At 38.0% G+C, this 16,061-nt stretch overlaps 1 protein-coding gene across 5 annotated transcripts in view; it reads right to left on the bottom strand.

The window, feature by feature from the left end:
• Positions 1-1,100: 1,100 nt before the first annotated feature.
• stxbp6 (syntaxin binding protein 6 (amisyn)) overlaps positions 1,101-16,061 on the bottom strand; it is a 49,686-nt gene continuing 34,725 nt past the window's right edge. The window contains exons 3-8 of one of the 5 annotated variants that reach the window (XM_058399096.1): positions 14,249-14,379; positions 13,902-14,067; positions 10,952-11,053; positions 10,619-10,759; positions 7,613-7,770; positions 1,101-5,700 (exon numbers count right to left, since the gene is read on the bottom strand). In XM_058399096.1, coding sequence (XP_058255079.1) covers positions 5,677-5,700; positions 7,613-7,770; positions 10,619-10,759; positions 10,952-11,053; positions 13,902-14,067; positions 14,249-14,379 — 722 coding nt within the window. In that variant the 3' untranslated portion in view covers positions 1,101-5,676. The remainder of the gene's footprint in view (positions 5,701-7,612; positions 7,771-10,618; positions 10,760-10,951; positions 11,054-13,901; positions 14,068-14,248; positions 14,380-16,061) is intronic. The other 4 variants (XM_058399097.1, XM_058399098.1, XM_058399099.1 and 1 more) reach the window with 4 other exon arrangements.

Genomic DNA, 16,061 nt, shown 5'->3' with positions numbered 1-16,061 from the left:
GCTTCTGCCCTACCAGTCTCTCACTCTGAGGTGTTACCTGTAATCACAGATGTGTGGAAATAGCATGTGAAAGCGAGAGAAGGGAAGAGAGTGAGTTCACGCTGTGTGTCTTGTCTCTGTGGACTCCCTCCGTCTCTGCTGAACGTGACACGTTTCTGCACATGTCATATTTATACACATTCTGCTGTAGGGGGTGAAAATAGTTTGGGGAGGGTGAATATTAAGATGCACAGTACAATCATCTTCTATTGTAACCAAACCCCTGTCTGAGCAAATATATATACACAATATATTTACACTGAACAATGACTTAAATATGTCAATCATATAAGCAGCTATAACAGTGTGGAGCATCACCTTTCCTACAGAACTAGGCTTAGCAAAGCTAAAACAATGGCTCTCTCCTAAGACAATGATTTGATCTGCTTTTCTGTAGGTTTATTTAGACTGCAGGTCCAAATATTCCACTCATTTCCAGTAAGAAATTGAAACTCTAGACCTCTGGCTCCTTCTAGTGGCAGGCTTTAGTCTCAGCACAGCAGTGGCTTTGGGCCACACCTAGTCCATGATCAGCCCTAGAGGCTATAGGCTGTAAATACAACTGCTTACTGGAGATTACAAAGAGAGGAAAAAAATAGAGAACTAGTTTCATGCTAGGGGAGAAGATATGATCGACCACAGTCATGCCTTAGGTATTGTTTATGAGGCACTTAGTTACTCAGTTGAGGTGCTACAGCTAGATCACAAATTTCAGTATTATTACTTCACTGCTCGCAGTTCTCAAACTAACTATGCAATTAATTATTGCATTAAAGTGCTATTAGAGTGAGAGAAACCACAGACTCGAGAAAGGCGCACTGCCGAGAAGTCATTTAGGCACAGCCGCATCTGCCAGAACACAGGCTGATTTACACACCGCATGAAAAACTCATCGTTTCACAAGTCGATGACAAAACTCAAACCAGTTCATAATATTTGACCTTTTTTTTTTTATTTATTTGATATTTAACAGAAACAGAGCTTCAAAATTTTAGCCAACTAAACATTTTGTAATATCATCCTTATGAAAGCATGAAAGAAAGAAGGAGTTAGTTTCAGCATAGTACAAATCAAATGACTTTATTGAAGAAGAAGAAAAAAAATACACTGATGTGAAATAATAAGCATAACAGTGTTACTGAGATCATTTATCATCATCAGTAAGACTTTCACACAGCGCACTGTGGCACTCAGGCTAAATACTGCCACTGTTATATATTGCTACACTAGGAATCAATCAGCAGAGTGTGGATATTGACGTTAATGGGCTATTAGTTATTTTCAGGCTTTTTATTGCCACATCACTTTTAAATCCTGAAATTATTTTTTTTAAACTTCAGCACAGCATTACATTAAAGGTAAATATGCCCAAATTAAAGGTACATTTGTTGCTATTAATATTAAAATCCGAGATTAAACTTTGCCCATAGACATTCAATCAGCAGTTTTAGTTCCGAAGCTATGAAAATGTGGATTTATTTATTTCGACAGTGACTATCTTTGGCAAAACTTTGCGGTGAGAATCGCATCCTTTCAGTGTCGCAGATTTGACACAACACATTTGCACTCAGTAGAAAAAATTAATGGTACGGTCCAACAAAACAGAATAATGTAAAGCTCAATTTTACTATTGGGATTATTTATTTCGTGACCCTTTTCTGTAAAACTTTTCACCAGCTCCTATGGCAGGTGCTATTCAAGCAAGGAACAGAAACAATCTGAAGGGATTGAAGTTAGAAATGGAATTAATGGAATGGAAACTGTTTAAAAAGACAGTGCAAGAATATAATGAAAACAGAATACTATACACCAATCAGCCGTAACATTAAAACCATCTGTCTAATATTGTGTAGGTCTTCCATGTACTGCCAAAACATAAGGTCAGGGCGTAGAAGGTGTGTTGTGGTATCTCACACCAACACGTTAGCAGCAGATCTGTTAAGTCTTGTAAAGTTGTGAGGTGGGGCTTCCATGGATCGGACTTGTTTGTCCAGCACATGTCACAGATACTTGACTGGATTGAGATCAGGGGAATTTAGAGGCCAAGTCAACACCTTGAACCCTTTGTCATGTTCCTCAAACCGTTCCTGAACAATTTTTGCAGTATGGCAGGGAGCATTCACCTGCTGAAAGAGGACACTGCCATTATAGACCACTGCTGCAGTGAAAAGGTGTACCAAGTCTACAACAGTGTTTAGGTAAGTGATGCGTGCCAAAGTAACATCCACATGAATACCAGAACTCCAGAAAGATATTGCCCAAAGAATCTGCTAAATTGCCTTCTTCCCATAGTGCATCCTGGTGCCATCTCTTCCCTGGGTAAGGCATGCACATGCACCCGTCCATCCAGGTGATTCATCAGACCACGTCACCTTCTTCCATTGCTCTGTGGTCCAGTTCGGATGCTCACATGCCCATTGTAGCTCCTTTTGGCAATGGACAGAGCACAGTATGGGCCCTTAGACCAGTCTAAAGCTAAGCAGCCCCATACACAGTAAACTGTGATGCACTGTGAGTTTTGAAACATTTCTATCATATCCAGCATGAACTTTTTGCTACATTTGCTTTTCTGTGGGATTGGACCAGGAAGCTAGCCTTTGTTCCCCACAACCATCAAACTTGGGTGGCCGTGACCCTGTCCTCAACTTGTCCAGTTGTTCTTCCTTGTATCACTTTTGGTAAGTACTAACCACTACATACTGGGAGCATCACATAAGACCTGCTGTTTGAAGATGCTCTGACCCAGTGGTCAAAGCATCACAATTTGGCCTTTAACAAACTCACTCAGATCCTTACACTTGCCTATTTTTTTCCCGCTTCCAACACATCAACTTTGAGAACTAACTGTTCACCTTCTGCCCAATACATCCCACCGCTTGGCAGGTTGCACTGTAACAAGATAATGTTAATCACTTTGCCTGTCAGTGATTGTAATGTTACGGCTGATCAGTGTATATTTAAGTGAAAATTATTCAGAATCATAGGAAAACAGGCTGCAACTAAGTAACTATCATAACATGGTAACACTGGTAGAACTGGGTTCCTGTTACTCTTCAATATGTAAAAGAAACTCCTCAAAATAATATGACTAAAGCCCTTAACAAGAACACAAAGACATGGAGAACAGCATGCCATTAACACTGAAACGCCACAATACAAATATCATAACAGATAGTGAGACGCTCTGACATACAGACATTTGGCAAACACTAAGACATTTCAAATAAATAAAAATAATACAAATAGAAAGAAATAAATGATGCATGAATCCCTGATTGCTTCAAATTTCCACTATTTCTGTTATATAAAGTAAAAAAGCATGGAGGGAAATGGAAATGAAATTTTATCGGAGAAATCACAAGCCAGGAAGGTCAAGGAATTTTTATTTACACACTACAGGCGCATCACTCATGTCATGTATTTGGAGAGAGATACTTGGAAGGAGCTTTTAAAAAAATAAATGAGATGCCACATTCCTTACAGTTATGACATATCATGTGAACATATGCACTATGTCTCACATTCACTAGTAACATGATTTAGATGTAAAACTCCATATAAAAACAATACTATGATTATTTTAAATGGCATTAATGAGGAACTGGTTTTGGAATAGAAATCAGAATACACAATACAAACAAAAAAGGTTTACACATAAAGCATATGCTACAGAAAACAAAATGTAAAAATATATTTGACAAAGGCACTACTATTGGGACTAAATCAACAGGTTGTGCTGGATATCTAACACTTTTCACCTTCTTTACTGTTAGCACTGTTAGCAGGAATGTGTCTTTCTTTTCACCTATAAAGGTCAAAATTTGATTTAAATTGTGCAATTTGACTTCTCTTAAATATTTATCCATATTTAAAGTCTTCACAATGTTGGTCCTCCAGCGCTGGACCCGGAGAACTTTTCTGTAAGTGACCATTAAACTCAACATCTAATATTAATATCAATCCAACATATTTTTTCCAATAATAATAATAATAATAATAATGCAAACCAGAACAATAAACTGTACATTCACAGGGTTTAAAACCTAAGCGCTGCTAGCATGGTCGATTTAAAACATGTTTTTATAGGACAAATCTGTAAAAGAGGGTGTGTCTGGAAATGAATTGTGTTAAATCAGTGATGATATTTAAGAAAACATGAACAATCATGCAGTTGGAAATGAGAGCCGGCTGATATTACCTATGCATTCGACATGTTTCCATTTCTAATAGAATAATGACCACTGTGTTATTTCTGAATGGTGGTGATAAAGATTTCAGTGCACCATAACTGCATGCCGAACTGAAAAAAAATAAAAATAAAGACGAGATAATCGAGCACCTCAGACTCGGTAAGCTGCTGTCTGTAATGAAATCTGCTATTATGTAAACAGCTACAGTTACTAAGTACTATTTGAAAGCCACAAAATATTGCTAGCCAATAAAACAGAGGTGCCCTGTGGTTCACAAACATGTTATACAAATTCTTAAAAATATCTAAGCTAAGTCGTTTTACATGAGGATCAACTTGGAATGATGTATTTTGCGCATGATTTAATCAAAAGTTAACCTCGATTCACCCATACAAGCAAAATCAATCATGTAACATCACGTACGGTTACGGAATAAAGAGAGTCACTTACACCATTAAAAGCTTATTGGTAGTGGCAGTGCACCGTGATTAGTATATAACACAACTTACTGCTGAACTATGCTAACTGTCGCCACTTAATACCCAACAACTGCTGTAAAGTAGAATAACATCAATGGCAACTGTGGTGTGAATTCGTAAGGGTCAGTAATTATTTCTCATGAGTTTCTCACAAGCAAGGGCCCGCTGTGAACACTTCTTACCTCCCCTGTTTACATGATAATGAATTCCCCTTTATGAAGCTAAAACTGGAACATTTGCACTCCATTTGAATGTAATCTATTGATAAATGAAAAACAATATCTAAACCAAAATAAAAGCCACTGCATTTGATTTAAAAGTAAGTTCAGATTTGCAACTACACACGTTGTTAAGCACTTATTTCAGCTTCAAATTCTATTATTATTCTATTTTCTAATTTCATGATTTGAAAAATATGAGTATTTTCATAATATATAATAAAAATGGTTACATTATGCCTAAGCAACTTTCAGTACTCTCCACGTGAACTAGAGCTCACTGATGGTATGAAATGTATTGTGGGAGAAGAGATTATTAAATCATACCCTTAGGCAATGGCTAAAAATGGTCTTCTGTACATCCAGTTTAACTGGCCCTAAATGTAACACAGTACCCCGTTTCCATCAGTAAGAAAATCCTGTAACCAGGAATCTCTGCACTTCTTCCCTCTGTGAAAGGATCCAGAAGAGAGGCTTCTGAAAAGATAAAAGCCCTAGCTGCTTTTTCATCACACACAGTCACTGGGCCAGACATCTTTTACCCCCAGCTTGAACTACTCTTCTGGAAACACCAGGAAGATGTGTTAAAAATAAAAAAGAAAAACAGAAAAAGAAAAACAATAAACACAGCATTAAGTCATAATACTAGTGTTAAATTTTTGTTTAAAGAATAATTTCTAGAATCCGTCCCCTCGATGCGTGTCTGAGCGTTGATGGCAGAACCCTTTGGTGGAACTGATTTGGCGCAGCTTAACACTTGTGCTTCATGGCCAGCTGTAATAAAGACAGAGAGAGGTACAGATGGGGAATTGGGGGGGGGGCACAGGTTACAAAAATAAACAGAGACAGACACAGAAATAAGCAGACAGAAAGTGAGATATAAAAAATACATAGAAAGCAATAGAAAGATGAAAGAGAGGGAGAGAGGAGAATGAGGAGAGAGGAGGAGAGATGGGGGCGGGGGTGGAGGAGAGAGAGGGGGGGGGGAATAATATGTCACTCAGAAAATCAAGCTGCAGGAGATATCTGTGAGTGATGAAGATGGAGCAGTGAGATCCCAACCCACGCAAACTTGAACCAAATTACTTTTAATTGCCAAGTAATCACAGACTGTCCATCAGAACAGGGCAGAGCTCTTCAACAGGAAACAAACAGCCAATAACACTAATAGCACATAAACATTGTTCATTTGGCTTTTCAGTGTTCTGGAGGTCTGCAATTTTCTACATACAGAGCTATCCAATAGCTCCAGAGACCTGAATGTGTCTCATTCATCTATGAGTTCATTAATCTCATTAATGAGAGCTCTAACAGGCTCAGTGGGAAGCTCATTACAGAAAGGGCACAAGCACCAATCTCATTCACAGCTGGATGGACGGTACTCGCAATGAGCTGGATGAGCTGCCATGCACACAATGAACAATCGGGGGCAGCAAAACCACACACACACACACACACACACACACACACACACACACACACACACACACACACACACACACACACACACACACACACACACACACACACACACACACACACACACACAAAATCAATAACTGCATCCAACAAAACAGAATCTTAGAGGACAAGCCAGATGGGAAAATAACTGTATGACTGTAAAGGGCAAAGTCTTATTAAACAAGACCTTCACTGGACTTGATATAACTTATAAAGATTTTGTTTGATCAATCTCTTGAATTACAGCAACTTATCCTGAAACCTAGTTGCACTTAAATTAATTCACTTCATAGTTAGAGTACATCAAGCTTATAATGTTTGGCTTGGGCACGTCTTTCATGCAAAGATATTGAAACTAAATTGGTTAAAATATATGCATGAAAAACAGAGGGCACTGAGACTATGGGCACACATAGGAAAATTGATTGCTGCTAGAGAAGGGTTTTATGAGTCTTCTTATGTTATAGCAAAATGCAATCTCCCTCAGTCCCTGCCCTTCAGCTTCACTTGACAGGATTCATATGGAGGAACATTAGGTACACTAAAACGTACACTATTCATTTACACCACGATTACACTGACATCCGTTTCATTTATGTGCTCTTTTGTTATAAAACCTGAACTTGGACATGGTCTTTCAATCACAGAAGAGCAGGTAGAGACCGATTATTTCTTTAAAAAAAAAAAAAAAAAAAAAAAAAAAGTGGCCCAAGGGAGTGACATTATGTTATTTGTTAAAATAGACGAAACATGCATTGACAACGTTAGCAGGAGGATGTTTAATCCCATTAGACACGCAAAACCAAATTAAGCTAACGTGCTTTTGCTGGTATGTAATTAGAATGGATGGGTACGCTTGAGTGAGAAAGATGTGTGACATGGGAGGGCTTTTAAACAAACAACACTTTGGTGGGAGGATGTGGAATAAGAAAATGATAACTGAAAAGAAAAAAATAGTTTTAATGCTTACTTTCAACCTCCCATGCACTTATTCCTCATGCTCATAAAAAAAAAATATCTTGGAATATAAGAGGTTAAAGAGTTCAGAAGTTGAAAACAGGATCTTTATTTAGCTGAGAGATTGGGGAATATTTATATCTTCTGTATGACCATGTGCTCATTAAAAGTGTAGCAGTTGGAGTTGGAGCCATGACCTGAGTTTTATGAGGATGCCTGGTAATGGTAAGATCTGATTCTTAAGTTAGTGAAAGAGTACGTGTTATACCTTATGTGCAGTATCAGCAAATTGCTGAGCACTGTTCATCATGTCTCCAGTTTTCTCCTCCACACGACCCAGTCTCTCGCCACGCTCGTTCAGTGCCTGACTGGCCTTCTGCACCGCACTACTCACGCTGTCAGCTGCAGAATGCAGGATGCTGTTACCTGTGCACACACACACACACACACACACATACACACACATACACACACATACACACACATACACACACATACACACACATACACACACATACACACACATACACACACATACACACACATACACACACACAGCAGGAGGATAAATTGAGGGACAGAAAGTGAGATCAATCAACTGAATCCAAAAAAACAGCAGCAGGATGAAATCTTCAGCACTAATAGACTTGTCTTAATCATAATATATTTAACAGGTAAAGGATAATCTGTATTCATATCTTTTATATATAAATGTTTCAAACATACTGTGCGGAAGACCGCATCACAACCAAGGTCGAACTTGAACAGGCTATCGGTCCCAGGACAAACTTCTGTGTGCTTTAAAAACTGCTCAAAGTATTATAACATCCCAACATTTCACCTTCACTGTAAAAACTCAGTAACAATGTAAAATTTGGCTCTGTGCCACATAAGATGGAGTTTAGTTCTTAGCTGTTTCCTCACTTCCTCTCCTTTCAGAGAATGAGCTGATAATGGAAACCGGAGGAGGTGTCTGCACCATATCAACAGAGCCGTAATGTTCAGGGGAGACTGCGCTTTTCCTCTGACAAGCCCAACCCTGCAGATGTTCCCACTGACAAGCTATATAATTTGGGTTGCTTCCAGGCTGCTACTGCTGTTATACTAACAAAAAGGAAGAGATGGTCCTCCACATGCCTTCACTTCAGAACCATATATTCTGTGCATTATAAGCAAAAGGGTGGTGTTTTAATTTTTTTTTGTAGAGACCCTGGATACTGGTGTGCTCCCTGATTCCACAAGAAAAGCCTTTTTCTTCCTGGTTCACAGTTTAAAACAAAAAAAACTCACAGAACACATGCATTGAAATGCTCTGTGAGAACAATAGAGAAGACTTTGAAAACAGCAGCTTCAGATTAGTTCGGAGAACAATGTGAGTGTCGGATGGCAGCAGATGGGACGGATCAGACAGCTGAAAATACAAAGGTTTTATCTGACCCGAGATGTGAGGTGGTGTTTCAACACAAACACCTCTATTCATCGATTCAACATATTCTAAATGCATGTGTGACCTGACATTTATATCGAATGTACAGACTAGGCTGTTCGGCACAAAGAAGCTCTGCATATGAATTAATTATTCACAAAAACTTTGAAGTAGACCCATATCTACAACATAATGGAGAAGGAGACAGGTGTGGAGAAACAGAGCCATCTTCACAGTAATGTAACACAGTGGGAAGCTTCAGCAACGCCTTCAAACAAAGTTAACTTCAATGCATATTTAAACACATGCTCCAGGGGGAACGGTGTGTCTTTAGAATATCTAATAGGTAATAGAATATCCATCAGAAATGTGTAACACGCCCCGCACCCCACCCACCTCCCCCCATTCTGATGGTCCTATGATTGTCCCTCTCCATCATTTACCTGGATTGAGATGAACTAAAACAGTGAGCACTAACAGAATATAGTCAATAATTATACAATATGCATCAAAAGAACACCATTTTCATCGGGGCAGCTGCTTAGAGTTACTTTTCTGGCTTAATAGCTTTGTATAGAACCATGTCCAGAAGTATATCGGACACACTTTATATATAGTCTGGTCCAAAGATATTTGGATGTTGACCAAGCTACAGTTATTTTTGTTGTCCACTACAGTATAGTGGAGTTCAAATTAAATAATTAATATTCTTTCATTACTTTACTTACAAGTGAGCAGATTAAAGGTCTAGAGTTGATTTCAAGTGTGACATTTGCATTTGGAGATCTAGATGTCATATAAATAGGTCTAAAGTGCTGTCACTGCCGGTGAAGTAAGCCATAATTAGGCTGAAAAAGCAAAACAAGTGTGTAAGGGAACACCAAAAGGTATGGAAGACCATGAGAAACAACTATGGTGGATAACCGAATAAACCTAAACCTGCAGGTACTTTTCATTAAGACCTAACACAGCCTAGTCTGGTCTATCTTAGCAAAGGTTGTTCTATCTAGTACAAAAATAATACGTTACCTTTCTCAACACAGACTTCAGTACTGACTTGTGGGCAGAGTGAGATTTATAATTTGTTAATTTATCTAATTAATGTTTTTTTCCCCTGGTTCAATCAGTAATCCCTTTCAACGAAAGCTACAGTCATGGATAAAAGAAACTACACACTCCTTCAATCATGTTTTCATTTATCAGAGCCTAAATAACATTTGTGTGGTCAAAGTGATCTCTGTGAACAAACTGACAGAGCAAACATGCCTGAATGTATTCATTTGATATGTATTTATTCCTAATGAACATTGTGTTTAAGATTTATTTAACATTTTCTGTGCTAATACTGCTATTGTGCACGCCCACAAATATGCTTATGATTGCTCTAGTTGAATAATCTGACCTTTTTTGCTATGCATCCCACAGAGAAAGGTTTTGCCGTGGGTGGATACTTCAAGAGAAATTTGTTTTAACATCTTTGATGTCAGTGTAATGTGGGCATAAGACACATCACACATGAACATTTTCACTTTAACAAACTGTAACAGTCTAGGTGTCCTAACAACCATTCATGACGAGATCTATTGCTCACACTTAAATAAGGATTTTGGAGCATATTTGGTGTATAACAGCTGATTTCTCCAATCAACTGCTGCACAATAACCTAGCTCTTGAAACAGTTCAGAGATATTGACATGGTGAATGCTCAGAACACTGAAGCATGCTGGGAAGCAGGTTTATTGTGCAGAGTACTACTAACACCAAGCTCCAGCCTGCCAAACAGAAACCAGCCTGTGCAGATAAATGCTTTAAATTCAGGCAAATTGTAATTCTACATAATAATCTTACCCCACAAGGCTGCTGTCCAATAATCTCTACTGTTTGTCTTGGCTTTTGAGTTTTGTCTCTGGAAAAGAATCGTGCTGTCCAAGTTCACAAGACGACCATCTAGACTATAGCTAGACACCATCTTCTTGTATCTAGTCTGTCCTGGATACAAAAAGACCAAAGATGTCAACAGCTTTATTTGACTACTGATCTGACTACTCCGTTTGTCTGAACAGAGAGAAGTGAAAGCGATGACATCGTAAATTCTTATACTATAAATTATAGCCATCTTAACAACTGCAGATGTCCAACTCAGATTCAGTGGCATAGCTCACAGTCTTTCTGTCTGCTTACCTGCGTGAAGTAGGACACCTGGGTCTGACATAACTGTCTTCCTCATTCTGTGCAAAAAGATCTTGCAACGGAAAACGACTGTATTTACTGATTGATCTTCTGCTACAGAAAACAACAAAGAAAATGTCTCTGAGATTTTACGGTTTGTTTGAATATTTTAATGTTAATTCATTCTCGAGTGTTAGCTTTGTGAATTCTCTTCCGTTTTCACTCCGGTTAGTCTCATTTGGGCCATATTTACCAGAATATAGGGTTACCCTGCTTTTGTTCTTTTTATTGCCTTCTCCTCCTTTTTCATGACCAATTTAGTGATATGAAGACAAAGGTGACACTGACCTAACGAAATCCCTTCCAGTTACATCCATTGTATATTCCATATAAAACACATGGAAACACTATTCTCATGCCAATGTGGAACAGTTTACTTTATTTTAAATGAATAAGTGGTTTACTTGGCAAATTTGGCCCAATGTGTTATTATGCCTTTCAAAATCTCAAAATTCTAAATTAAATGTTATCCAGAAATTAAAGGTTAAGATTAAGGTTTAAAAAAATTCTAATCAATATTAATTTATTATAGAGATTAGTGACAGATCTCTTTTTGCTATCTTTTTTTTTTTTTTTTTAAATCTATTTTCTGTGATTTATTTATTTATTTTTCTTTGGCTTGGCTTTTCATACAGCACATTTCATAAAAGTCAACAAGTACTTTAGCTCCCCAAAAGTACTACTTTAGTAATACTAAAGAAGTATTTCCACTCTGAGTCCAAAACAGATCATTACATTGAGTCATTTTCTATCTTGAAAATTCAGACTGCAGTCAGCAAAACAAAATGGCTAACAACAATAAACTAAGATCTATAGCTCACTCCTAGCAGAGATGCCTATTCAACAAGCCAAAGTTCCAAATGACGATTATGTAATCATCCCATTATTTTATCTCTCCTCTAATATAAAAGCAAAGGATGCTAAAGATTTTTTTTTAAATGTAAAGACCAATGGTAAGCAAAGTAAAAGTATTAAAAGATAAAGTTTAAAACATTTTGTTCTGCCTCAAAGGGTGAAATGCACCGAACCCTGCACTGTGAATAACCTAAAATAAACAAATAAAAAGAACACGACCATTAACCGCTTATTGAACACGCAGTGTGGGATTTCTTCCGATTAAAGTAAGAATTTCAAAAATAAAATCCACATTAAAGCAACATAGGGTTTAATCGTAGAAAAAAGGCACTGCTAAAACTGGTAGGAACAAGAAATTGAAAAACTTTTGTTAATAACTGTAACTCTTGTACATTCAATATTTTGAAATACTAAATGCTAGAGTCAATTACTAGACATTATGCATGCTTCTGAAAAGTCAGACCACTGACCAGATATCTCGTCCACAAGGGAGAAGAATTATTCTTCAGATATGTAATAACCGAGCGGTCTAAGAAATGTTAAAGCAAATGCAAAAAGGTCAGCGCTTTAGCCTATAAAAGTACTCTATTCTTCCACCTTAATGCTCCCTATATGACATCTAGAAATTCTGAGATTTTTGTCAAGAGCCTAAGAGGAGTTTTAAAGAGTAAGCCTTGCCATTATGCAACAGAGAGAAACGAATGGATGTGCCCCGTAGAATAACATTTATAAAGAAGATTAAAATTCGAAGAGGGTTCCAGAAATGTATCTTCGAGCTATGATAGAATAACAACACAATAAAAATGAGATCTTGGTGTATTATTTAAATGTTTATCTATATTTGTTAATAAAGACATACGGCTCTGAGGCAGAGCGCTGCATATCAGCCAAGAATGAAAGCTGTGTAATGGTCCATACTGGGTAGTAATTTGTACTGAAGTCACGTCAGCATCCTTGAAAAGCAATTATGTCCAAACGTGGCATATCCAAGGTGTAATATCTATTTAAATACATCAGGCACATTAGGTTCAATATTCAGCTTCAGATGATGCGTCCCCCACAGTTATTGTCCCACACCTGAGCAGCTTCATGATATTTGTTTTGCACTGGTGTGAGACTTAGACTGTAAGGGACAGAATGGTTCTTATTTTATTTTGCTTTCTGATGATGTAATGTGACGTGCACATCCGTTTTAATACACTGAAACTCTACAGCATTAGGTCAGTTATCAAAAAGAACTATAAATGTCCAGATTTTCTTCAGTCTCCTCAGTGCTGGTGTTGTAGCAGCAGGCGTGTATCTGATCCAGCTGTGAGTCCTTGCTCTCCAGTGGCTTGCCAAACACTGCTATCCAAATTAATCCAGTCCCCTCAGTACACCAGAGCTTCTGGGGTAGCTAAATTTCCAGCTGTGCTTTCTGGAGTAAAAGGGAGCTTAAGACATTACCACTGGGAAATGGATGAGGAGTCCAGAGAACACCAGTTTACATTAACCCCACAAACACTACACATCTATGCACCATCAAATTACACATCTGTCCTACAATCTTTACTGTTTATAAATGAATATTGATTTTAAGGCGGAAACCATGGAACAATTTACTTCAGAATAACCATCTACCATTAGTATTGCAATAACACACAATGAATTTCAAACAAGATCTTCGCATTAACATTTTTATCAGTATATTATTTGGGTTAATTTTAACCAGACTGCTTTATCTGACAGCTCAAATTGCAAAGACATTAGTTAGGTCTTTATAGTTATTACTCTTCTTAAGCAACTGGATGAAATATTGTGAAGAATAACTCTAAAGGGCTCAATTTCATCAACCACCGAAAACATTTGTGGGAGGAAAAAGGAATTCAAAACTTTTCGCAATCTAGAAATATTTTGCTCCTAGCACAGGATGCTTACAAAAAACCATCAGAAGAAGCACTCTGGTTCAATGAAAGAAAATGGCATGCAGGAGATCTGTAACACTTTATTATATGAGCTACAGATCTGTAGGAATGTATGGTGATGTAACTATGTTACGCTAGCTCACCTCCCAGCAGTTTGGATTGGCAGTTGACAAACTCTGGTTTTCTTTCTGCACTGTAGCGCTGGCATGTGTTGTGTAGGACCTGCACGAACATGCACTTGTCACCAGCTGAGCCGGCTACCCACTGGTCAAAAGCGTTCTCAAAGGTCAGGTCAAACTCTGGACAATCCTGTGACATGACAGGGACAAAGCAAGAGAGTGGGATATAAACAGTATGAAAAGAACAGGAAGATAAATAGGAAGTGAACAATAATGACACTTGGTGAATACAGTTTTTGAATAGCTGAGCACAAGAATAGACAAGATGCCCAGTGCCACCAACAGGGACTCTCAATGACCATGAGACTCACCCTGTTAGGGTCAATGCCGTTCACCTGCCGCAGCTGGTCGAGACTCCACTGGGATCTTCTGACAAAAGAGGAAGAGCCCTCAAACTGCTTCACTTTTGTGATAGAGATCTCAGTTGGCTTCTTGTTAGTCACTGAAAAGAGAGTTAAGGAAATGTGTGTCTAAGTCTGTGTATGGGTGAACATGATGGTGGGAACTGATGTTCCAGGGTTAGAATATATACTCTGCTCTCAATGGAGCCAACACATTCTTTGCATTTGACTCACATGAAGACTCATAATAAATTAAAACAACTTCTATATTGTATGTACACTTGATCATCTGACTACATGCTTAATAATCTAAAGTGCTGCACTGATAGAAATCCACCCACAGACTTAATGGAATCAGTGGAAATCAATCATTTAAAATAATGAATGGAAAAACTCACTATTTTGTTATACATAAAAAAGATCTAATCATATTACTAATTATCCATATGAAATTATATCAGCAGATATTTCAGTTCCTTAAAATCTGTATTAAAGCTGTACGATAATTCATTTGTCAATCATTTTCACCTTAGCAAAACCCTCTATGTCTCATGTGTGGTACGCTTGTGACTGGAGGTGAAGTATATACACCATCCCTCCCACATGAAATCAGCCAAAATTCTCCATCAGGAATTTCATGAATCAAAATTCCAGCACTCCACATTCAGGAGTCAGAGCAGAGCTCAGAGTTCATACTGTTCTGCCATTTCATGCTATGATCCAGCCCACAACAGATTTTTCACAGGAGGTTCTGCTTCTGTACTGTTTGTAGAAACATCATGTCCTTGCCGCCCTCATTTCTTTATATCTTTTTCTGATCCACTTTTTCCATTTCCCTCTCCCACCCTCCCATGCAGGTCATCTTCCCTCCTTCACCTCAGTTTCACCTTTAAACTACCATCTGGAGGAATGCTTTTGTTTACTGGGATCTCGAGGGATTGATGGCATCTTCATAGCCAAACCCAACCTCAGCCCCCATACTGAAGGAGGAAGAGTATCAGTTTCAGTATTCTAACATATTAAAAGTTGGATCTCTCCACCTAGCCCATGTAAAAGTAGCTTTAAAAATAAAGATAGTATACAGAACATTTCAATTTAAAACAATGCATCTGCACAATACATTATATGGTACCTGTAATTTAATCTAAATAAATTTCTACACAACAACAAGGCCTACATGAGACCCTTAGTCTTGATGAATATTAATTTGCTCATCTAATAAAAGTGCCAGAGTAGCTAATGAAGACACATGAAATTCCCAACTAAGCTGGAAGCGTGTAAGAGGCACTAAGGATCATCAATCAGAAACATATAGCTTAGAACAGCACACAACAGCCTGCTCAGTAAACTGCTGCATTTGTGAGAACAGCTGATGAGTTGTGCCAAGAGACTCACCAATTTAGGGTTATTAATGATCGTTTGTTAGACTTTTGCTAAGAATTTAGTCAATTACGTTATATAATAACATCGATTTTTATTAGGTTAATTAGAAAACGCTATTTTAAAGTCTGCGCGAGGGTGTGCAATGTAATTATTGAGCACACAATTTAGCAATAATCATCATGAAACAGAAGAAGCAGTGACACAGTAGACTTGTTTTTACAAAGACAGGAGAAGTGAATGGGTGGTACTGTGACGCTGTACTGAAATGTATGAATAAGGATGACGGTGTTAAGTATGCATTCCCACAAAATCAGGAGGAGGGTCGTGGATTTGTTCTCTGGGACTTCTTCTGGCAACACTTTTACTTAACGCTACTATGCGAATCCAAATTAGCCTAAGC

Source organism: Hemibagrus wyckioides, linkage group LG09 (assembly GCF_019097595.1).
Source record: "Hemibagrus wyckioides isolate EC202008001 linkage group LG09, SWU_Hwy_1.0, whole genome shotgun sequence".
NCBI lineage: Eukaryota > Metazoa > Chordata > Actinopteri > Siluriformes > Bagridae > Hemibagrus > Hemibagrus wyckioides.
The sequence above is the reverse complement of the archived record's forward strand: the minus strand, read 5'-3'. Positions and strand labels throughout refer to the sequence as shown.